Source organism: Camelina sativa, chromosome 5, assembly GCF_000633955.1.
Source record: "Camelina sativa cultivar DH55 chromosome 5, Cs, whole genome shotgun sequence".
In the NCBI taxonomy this organism is placed as follows: domain Eukaryota; kingdom Viridiplantae; phylum Streptophyta; class Magnoliopsida; order Brassicales; family Brassicaceae; genus Camelina; species Camelina sativa.
The window spans coordinates 15,957,161-15,966,608 of record NC_025689.1 but is presented as its reverse complement, the minus strand read 5'-3'; the positions used below and the strand labels follow the sequence as shown (position 1 = coordinate 15,966,608).

The following is a 9,448-nucleotide window of genomic DNA, read 5'->3' as shown; positions in this document are numbered from 1 at the left end:
GTATTTGACCTTTGATTATATGACACTCATATCATCTTCTATATTTGGTTGATATTCATTTGAATTCAGTGTATACTTATCTCCAAAATATATCAGTATATGGAAGCATATATTACCCTTTTTTCTTAATACTTTGGAAGTAAATGTTCAAACCATTCAACTAATAATATATATTTTTAAAACAAATCTTAGGAAGTTAAATGTTTTTTGTTAAAAAGATAGAATTTATTTGTTCTTAAGTAGTTGAAGTGTAAAACATAAAGAAACTATATCTATATAATAAAAATTGTTGTTGTGATATTGCCGCCTAACGTGCACTCCACAATATGACAGTCTTATTACTTTGTGATATCCGCATACAATTATTAGACAATTAATAATGTAATTATGTGGATATATATATATATATATATATATATATGAATCTTAAGATTCTAAAAAATATTTTGTATCTGAATTGCATATTTTCCCCTGAGAATATATATAAAATTGTCTGTACGAAACTAATATGAAATGTGTTGATAGATAACGTCTATGTTTGGAGGTTGATAGAAAACTTTTGGAACTTTTTTAGAAAACTTGTTTTTTCGATACTAATATGAAGTTAATATATATTGATAGATAACGTCTATGTTTGGAGGTTGGACATATAACCGACTAATTAATATTCAGAATTTAGTTATGCATGTTGTTGAAAGAAATGTTCATAAATGATTTGGTAATTTTGGAGGTTAACTCAATTTGAATGGTACGACGAGTCTATGTCTATCTAATATCATACTTGTGTAAACGGATGTATCATTTGGAGTTGGACTTCCGCGGTTTAACACTTGCACAAACCGTGTTTGCTTTTCTGCCTCTTAGCTGTAACCCATCCGTCAGCCATCATTACAAACTTATTATCTCTCTTCAACTTCTGCATTCGTATCTTACTCGTACGCACGTAACCTTCCATACTATATATATATTTTTAACTTTATTAGTTAATTATAACGATAACTAAGTCAAACGTAATGAGGTTTCTTTTTTGTATTTTACAATTACAATAATTGGGATGACATTAACTTTATTATTTATTGTAGTTTTTAACATTGGGTAATTACTGTGAGCGTTTTCTAAATAATAAAAATATGGTTTTCTTATTATTATTTTTAAAAAATAGTATAGATTTCTATATGACATTTTATGGTTATAAAAATGACATATGAAAAGAATAGTCATTATAGTACAGTATTTAATACTTTAATTCCCCCATTTTATAAGATATTAGAGAATACTTTCTTCACTCTACCAAAAAAAAAAAATATATACTTTCTTCATTTTTATAAATTTTACATAGATTCGTAGGTGAAGGTCCTACCAAAGGAGGCCTTGTCCTTGTCTTGTTTAGACAAAATCAACACTAATCCCGTCTTGATTTATTGCCAATTTGAATTTTAATTAATAATACAAAACATTTAAAATAATTCAAAAAAAAAAAAACATTAAAAACCAGTAGATTTCATTTCATATTGCCGCGTGCAATCTTTTTTTTTTTTGTTTTTTCTTTCTTTCTCTGTAACGCGTTATCTCCTCCACTTTATATTTATTTTCTTCTTCTTCTTCTTCACTTTCACTAATCTCTCATCACATATTTGTTTTTTTGTTTCTCACAGTCTTATCTCTCCAAAATGGCTGAAAGAGTCTACCCCGCCGATTCACCACCAGAAAGCGGACAATTCTCCGGCAACTTCAGCTCCGGCGAGTTTCCAAGAAAACCAGCACCACCACCTTCTACATACGTTATCCAAGTCCCTAAAGATCAGATTTACCGTATCCCACCGCCTGAAAACGCTCACCGCCTCCAATACCTCTCTCGTAAAAAACCAAATCGCAGCAACTGCAGATGCTGTTTCTGCTCATTCCTCGCCGTCGTTTTCACCATCGCCGTCCTCGCCGGACTCTCCTTCTCTGTCCTCTACCTAATCTACCGCCCCGAAGCTCCCAAATACTCCGTCGAAGGCTTCTCAGTCTCCGGCATCAACCTCAACTCCTCCTCCCCGATCTCTCCCCGGTTTAACGTTACCGTTAGATCGCGTAACGGTAACGGAAAAATCGGGGTTTATTATCACGAGGTAGGAAGCTCGGTGGATGTGTATTACAACGGCGTTGATCTGTGTAACGGTGTTTTGCCGGCGTTTTATCAGCCGGCGAAGAATGTGACGGTCGTTAAGTTGAAGTTGAGTGGGTCGTCTAAGATACAGTTGACTAGTGGTATGAGGAAAGAGATGCGTAACGATGTGAGTAAGAAAACGTTGCCGTTTAGATTGAAGGTTAAAGCTCCTGTGAGAATTAAGGTTGGTTCTGTGAAGACTTGGACTATGATCGTTAAAGTTGAGTGTGATGTCACGGTTGATAAGTTGACGGCGCCGTCGAGGATTGTCTCGAGAAAATGCAGGCATGACTTTGATCTTTGGTGATGATGATGTGATATTTGTTACTTTTGGATTTTTAGGAATTTTTTTTACTGATTAATGTTTTATTTTTGGGTTATTTGACTTTTGTTTTATTTTTGTATGAGAAAACATAAATATGTTGTGAATTTGTTGTGATTGGATGGGGTATATTTTCAAATGAGGAAAATTTCCAATTTGATCTTTTAGTTTATGAAAAGTTGATAACTTCTTTTTTGTACGGTACAACAATTTCAAAGGAGTAGTTTCGGGTTTTGAGAAAATAGATAGCACGAAGCTTAACTATGGAAAGAGTCAAAAGAGATTTAGTCTATAAAAAAAGATGGCATTATCTTATTATATTTTTGTCATCAGAAAATGATATGTTTATAGCTGTCAAGATCATTATATTAGATCAACATGTCAGGAACTTTGGTAGATCCGATGAAGATTGAGAATTAAAAAAAAAAACAATCTAATAAAAATTCCTAGAAAAATAAATAAATTTGGAGCTATAGAAAGAGAAGGTGAGTTGATTTAAAAAAAAACAACAAAAATAAATTCGTTGTTGCAAAGTATTTATCCTTGCGAATCTTCCACTAGTAAACTTGAGAAGTCTCAAATCACCATTTTGTCTAGCAAAATCCTATCTATGCAAACTCAGCAAGTTGTTTCTTGACCGAGAAAGCATGAAGGCATTTGAAGTTGACAGTATGCTAAATTTATCAAAGGATAAATTCTCAACTAACATGGTCCCAATTTTAAAGTTTAATTCGATCTTTTAATTGAATCACATTTTTAAACCGATTAAAATAAAAAATTATAAAACATTCCAACTTGAAAAAAGGTTAAACTATAATAATTTTTTTTAGCTTTATATAAAAATATTAAACTTTTTTGGACAAAGAAGTAAAGATCTTGATGTATAGTTTGAGAGCCAATTATGTGATAATCATGTGTCGATAACTGAGATTGAACGGAGTTTGTTATCGAGTCATTTAGGCCGGTAACTAGGACGAAATAAGATCCATATTTCTCAAAAACGAAATAATATCCATATTCCGCATAACATACAAAATACATAAGCCTTGAATGGTTGGTTGGTACGCTCCAGACCAGACTAAAATCAGACCAGTCCGCAAATTTTCAACTATTCATACACTTGTTTGATAAACTCCATACCAATGTCGGACCAAATGCAGACCAATAAAATACATGCTAGTATAGAGTGAACATCTATCCACATTTTTCTGGTCTGCTATCACTCCGTACTAGTATGCATTGTTTAGTATGGAGTGTATGGACCAACCATTCAAAGTCATATCTACTCTCTTTATAAGTTTTGATCAAAATAAGAAGTCTCTTTATAAGTTTTAAAGATCTAGGTGATTTGTTGTAGTGACTTTTTTTTTTTGTTTTCTATTAATTCTTTGAGATATGACAATGTAATAAAAATACGGCTGATACTAGAATATTATACTGTAGATGATATTGTCCATAGAAAACATAATCCTTTTTCGAAGCAATCTTTTTTCAAAATTTTAACCTAAATGATTCCTAATGCCCCATATAAACCAGAAATTCTCTTATGTTATTGACTAGATTTCTTATATGTTTTCTGTGATTGGACTAACTAAAAACTATATTTATTTTGATATGCCCACAAAGCACAAAACTCTGTCACAATTATCCTCCATATATGCTTGAAGAAATCTTTTTATATAATCCCTTTTGCATTTACAAATGCCAAACCCAATTTGCCTCCAAAATTTTTAACCTGACAAAATTCCATTTCTCCAAGAAACCAAAAAATCATTTTCCTTGTGAATAAGCCTTCTTCAAGTGCTCGTAGTTGTTCTTGGCATCGTTGATTCCTTTCTTAAGTTCCTCATACATGTTCACTGATGATTCTGCAAACTGGTTGAGTTGTCCAACAAATCCTTCCAAGCTTGTCCTAAACCGATCAAATCCCGGACCTCGATCCTCCACTGTCTCATCTGGCAACATGTGAGCTGTCAGATCGTTTTTGTTCTCACCAGACCGATGTTTCTTGGTGCGACTCTTTTCCTGACGTGGCAAGAACCTGGCGACATCAGATGCAAGTGCTTTAATGGAGCTCGAAACCTCTTTGGTAGGCAATTCTTCGTGTTTTTCTAGCCAGATGTCACAGGTTGCATAAATGGGAGGACCATAGTTTCTCAGTTGCAGCTGTGGCGCACCACGCCTTTTTCGTTTGGAGGATTTTTGTGTTAAGGCGACACATTTCACCAGCCACTCATTTATCGCTTTAATATATGATTTCTGGCCTGTGATCCACTTGGTGAAGCTTGAGGCCAACGCGCTGAGTTCATCTTCAAGGTGAGATGTTACTTGTCTGTGCACCTCCGACTGCATGTTGAGTTTAATGTTTCCGCCTCTGTAACACGCTTTGATTAACTGAAACTGAACCTTGTGGCATTCTAACATTACTTCCCACATACGACTCAACCTAATCACATCCAAGAAATAATAAATATAATAGTTCAGGTAAAAATGAAATCAAAAGAATTGAGTATACTGGAGACAGTGACTTAACACATACCCTTCAATGAGTTCCTCAAGTTGAGGCTGGAGCTCTTTGTCACGGAGTTCTTCAATCCGTCTTGATATGGAGTCGATCCTGTGAATCGCCACTCTGATTCTGGAGTGAAGGTCTTTCACAACTGCACGTGTCTTGTCTGTTCTTTGTGAACCTTTACCTTCTGATTCAAGTTCTCTCAAAATTCTGCACTTTTCGTCATACTCTCTCCGCACAGTCTGACTCCCCTGAAAACCGGTAGAAGTGAAGAAAACAAATTAAATACTCTCACTGCAAAATCTTGTTTTTTTTAACAAAAAATCTATTTAAGGCACTATAAGTACCTTAACTTCATCATAGAGTTTCCGCTCCCATGCATATAGTCTGTCTAGCGTTGAGGCATGGCTTCCAGCAATCATGCAAATATTTTCAAAGATATTGCTATTGAGCTCTTCCACATCATCAGAATTCATTCCTCCAAGAGGATTCCGAGAAGATGAGGATCGTGAAGAGTCAGTCCTATGCCAGGTCAAGTATTTCACCGAGTTCTGAGCAGGCTCTGCACAGATTACTTTGCCTGTAAACACTACATACAATCTGCAACAGTTGACCCAAAATGTAAATAAGTTTCATTACCTTCTGGTACATCTTTGGGATCTTCCCCACAAGAGAGACAGGTTTTGAACAGTGATGATGCACCGGAGCCATCTGCAAAAAGCAGAGATATATGTGATTTTTCTTCAAATATTCATCACAAAACAATCTAGATGCAGAGACGCATTAGATTAACTAAGGTAAGTAAGTCTTCAAGAGATAAGAATTATTACTTTCTTTTGACGGAACTATTGGACGGAAATGCAACTTATTGGCTTCAAGCATCCTAGGAACCTCTTTTCCAGTCTCTGAAGCTTTAACAAAGAGCAACTCTATCTCTCTCATGCTTGACAAGAAGTCCCTGGGAGGAAGCTTGTTCTCGGTGTGATCTCCCTTGTGTGGTGTTTTGTTCACTGGAGTGGCTGTTAAAGGCGTCACTGGTGGTGATAACTCAGGAGTTCTACTTTTCTCAGCGTCAGAGAACTCGCTTTCAACTCCCTCTCTTTGAGGCAAAGCACTGTGATCACGGTGCACTCTATTGAAGTTTTCAAAGCTTCTGACAAGTGTATCACTTGTGGGTTCATCAAACTCATCATCATCCGAATCTCTGGACGCTTCCCTTTCTTGAAAAGAAAAATTCTCACCATCATCCTCCACCTCTGGAGTTTCATCTTCTCCCTTCACGGATCTCGACACATGACCATTCCCAACATGAGAAGAAGAAAGCTGGTTGTCGATCGGATGAGAAAGACCAAAATAATCCCAAGGTGCTTCAGGTGGCATGGTAGAAGATTCATCAAATCGGGTTGGTTCCAGCTTTTCCATAGACCTGGTTTGTGGACTACTCGATGAGGTTACAGTGGCAACAATAGAAACCGGAGGTTTCTCTTCCACTTTTTTTGAAGAAGACCCTCTGAATTTCATATGATTAACCTGGAACGGACTGGTACTAGGAGGCGACGGAGGAGGTGAATACGTGTCATGATGGGAATGCGAATGCGAAGCAGGTGGAGGAGAGTATGACAAATGAGAAACTGATTTCTCGATTAAGGCAAGAGGTTGTTCTGGTGTTGCACTAGTGGACGTGTACAAGGAAGATTCAACTGGAACTTCAGTCTCAGCAAATTTCCTGAGGGCAGTTCCGGTACTCTTAAGAGACTGAACGTATGAAACGTGAGCAGCAGCTAACAAACATCTTCCATCAAGTGCTTGTTGGACAAATTTTTTTCTTTCCCGACATAGCTGCAAGGCTTTATCTTCATCTATTCTGGATGTTGATGCACCCATTGTCCAAGCTTACATGCAAAAAAGAGTTACAGAATTAGATTTACAATCTGAAGAAATGCAATTACACAACAATTAAACCAAGAAATACTTGAATAGTGTCAAATATATGAAGTTCCTCCTTCCTACCTATATGAATCTCCAAAATCACATAATAGAAGAATTCTAAATGGGAATTAGTTAGTAAAGTCCTAAGTGTCAAATATAGAAAAGAAAACTTCCAAACTCAGAGGAATGATCATAAGGTGATAATATGTCACTTAGGACTTTACTAACTAATTCCCATTTAGAATTCTTCTATTATGTGATTTTGGAGATTCATATATAGGTAGGAAGGAGGAACTCTTTGTGAGATCCATCCTGCGAAATAGGCTTTGCGTGGGTTTATCAGTTCATACCAAGGGAAATTGAATTCTGCGTTTTTGTGTTCATGTTTTAGTTATCTTGTTTTCCTGAACTCGAACAAAAACTACCACAGCAACACACAAAGAAGATACATACATCCAAGGCAATGAACACAGAGACGAAAATCTAAGAAGAAAGAAAAGGAACAATTACTTCCAACATAAACACAAAAAAAGTTTTCAGCTTCATCATAAATACCTAAAAGCAAACATCTAGCTTCAGTTACAGAACATATTTCCACTTCGAAATCGAAACGCAATCTGACCTATTCCCTTAACCTATTAACCTATTCCTCTGTTATAAACTTCATAAAGCAAACCCCTTATACAAAGAGTAAAACTTTCACAGAACCAAGTTGCAGTTTTTATCCCAATAGATGAGTAAACAATAAGAATCAGACACACACACAAAAAAAAAGGCAACTTTTATGCTATTCGGAATCTTAGGAAATATCTAGAAAACTAGGACGAGCAAGGAACATAAACAAAGCCACACCGTAGCCAAATACCAAACTGATTAAACAAAAATTAAGGATTTTTCTCAAGCGTAATCGAAAATTAAAAAAAATGAAAAGTAGACGAATTTGACCGAAACTGCAAAAAAGGAGAGATTTTTATAGAAAGGTAAAAGAAACCCAATTGAAATTGGACCATTAGAGTAGACGAAAACCTAGAAAACGCGAATAGAGTGGCTTACCCACACAAAACCCAGATGAAGAAACGGCGATACCTAAAGAGTCGGAAGAATTAAAGAGAGGCTCTTGAGCTTTGGAGTTACGCGAGAGAGGATCAAACAAAAACAAAACAAAACGTCTTTCTTCTACAGGAGGCGAAGAAGGAGAGAGAGAGAGAGGTGTGTGTCGTGTGTGAGTCAGCAGCGAATCAGATGGGCAGAGAGAGAGAGAGAAAGAGAGGAATCTTATGCGGGAGGAGAGAAAAGGGGATTGTGTGTTGTGTGTGTGACTGACTTACAAACAAAATAACATGCAATAAAGCAAATTTTGCTTGCTAAGTTGTAAAGATGACTTTGACGGATGACTCCAAAAACGGTAACTTTCTCTTCCCCTTGTTATTCTCTCCGGTCACCTTTTTTTTACACTTTTCTTTTTGTTGTCTTTTTTTTCTTTCCTTTTAACATGTCTTTTGTTTTCATTAGTTTATATTGTCTTTTAACACCCTTAATCTATTGTTTTAGTCAATTGCTTTATAGTTTGACAAAAAAAAAGTCTTTATAAAACCATTTTTATATATGTCAACTCACAAATTACTTTGAGAAAAATAATCAATCACATCATCACTATTATATAAGATTCTATTAATAAAACTTCAATGAAGTTTTGTAAGTTAGAAGCCTAATCCACCTTCTCCTTTTTGCTCTCATTAGCTTCTCCCAATAGATCTAACACATTTTCTTTTTTCTTCATACTTGAATTCCACCAGAAGCAATTTAACACTGATTGTATGCCCTTGTGCAAAGAGCAAGAAAGCTTGAAGCAGGATATGGAGTAAGTTGGTATAGCCGCTACGACAAACTTAGCAGTTTCATTTTACCTGCCGCAGATAGAAACCATAATGGCCAGCTAAAGGCTTTCTAGCGAATCCTATCGACTATGATCGTGAATAAGTCCTTCTTTTTCCTGCCAGCAATTCAGGGAGTGTCAAATACTTCCCTAAGCTGCCTTCCTTTTGAATCCCAAGCTGTAGTTTAATCCACTCTTTAGTCTCATTTGACGTTTTGGCAGAGAAAGTAATTACTGACTTGGATGCATTGATCATTTGGCCTGACGCTTCTTCGTATTTATGTAGGATTTGAATCAGAGTATTGTAGTTCTGTTGGTCAGTCTTGCAAAAGAACATGGTGTCATCTGCAAAAATTGACTGATCTTTGGGATATATTTCCCCACTTTTATCCTTGTGAACTTATTCTCATTTTGAGCGTTTTTGCAAAGACCTGTCAGAACTTCAGAACTTCAGCGTTTTTGCAAAGATGAAAATGTATAGGGAGAGTGGATCTCTTTTTCTGATTCTACGTGGGGTGTTACTAGTCCTTGTGCCAACTCATTCAGGACGTACGAGTAGCTAACGACGGTGACACATTGAAGGATCCAGTTTATCCAGGTAGGTTGAAAACCCAGTCTCTCTAGTACTTCTCAAATAAAATTTCATTCTATTCTATC

General features: G+C 36.0%; 2 protein-coding genes across 4 annotated transcripts; one reads left to right on the top strand and one right to left on the bottom strand.

Annotated features, from left to right (window-relative positions):
• On the top strand, window positions 1,608–2,668 carry LOC104787024 (NDR1/HIN1-Like protein 3-like). The gene has a single exon (XM_010512517.2). The coding sequence runs from the start codon at window positions 1,671–1,673 to the stop codon at window positions 2,457–2,459; it is 789 nt and encodes a 262-aa protein (XP_010510819.1). The 5' UTR covers window positions 1,608–1,670; the 3' UTR covers window positions 2,460–2,668.
• On the bottom strand, window positions 4,067–8,244 carry LOC104787023. 3 transcript variants are annotated; one of them, XM_010512516.2, is made up of 6 exons: window positions 8,002–8,244; window positions 5,817–6,878; window positions 5,626–5,697; window positions 5,334–5,548; window positions 5,014–5,237; window positions 4,067–4,920 (listed from the first exon to the last, which is right to left on the bottom strand). In XM_010512516.2, exons 2-6 carry the CDS (start codon window positions 6,868–6,870, stop codon window positions 4,245–4,247), a joined length of 2,241 nt encoding a protein of 746 aa, XP_010510818.1. In that variant the 5' UTR covers window positions 6,871–6,878; window positions 8,002–8,244; the 3' UTR covers window positions 4,067–4,244. The 3 variants fall into 3 exon arrangements, with proteins under 3 accessions (XP_010510818.1, XP_010510817.1, XP_010510816.1); XM_010512515.2 differs by having other exon boundaries at window positions 7,969–8,238; XM_010512514.2 differs by lacking the exon at window positions 8,002–8,244 and adding an exon at window positions 7,266–7,949.

Bases quoted from the DNA above. Each gene is read 5' to 3' on its own strand.
- LOC104787024 (XM_010512517.2), top strand. From the start codon at position 1,671: ATGGCTGAAAGAGTCTACCCCGCCGATTCACCACCAGAAAGCGGACAA.
- LOC104787023 (XM_010512514.2), bottom strand. From the start codon at position 7,299: ATGAACACAAAAACGCAGAATTCAATTTCCCTTG. The intron at 6,879-7,265 runs GTATGAACTGAT...TTTGCATGTAAG, and splicing joins GCAGAATTCAATTTCCCTTG to CTTGGACAATGGGTGCATCA. The intron at 5,549-5,625 runs GTAATGAAACTT...TAATCTGTGCAG, and splicing joins TCCCAAAGATGTACCAGAAG to AGCCTGCTCAGAACTCGGTG.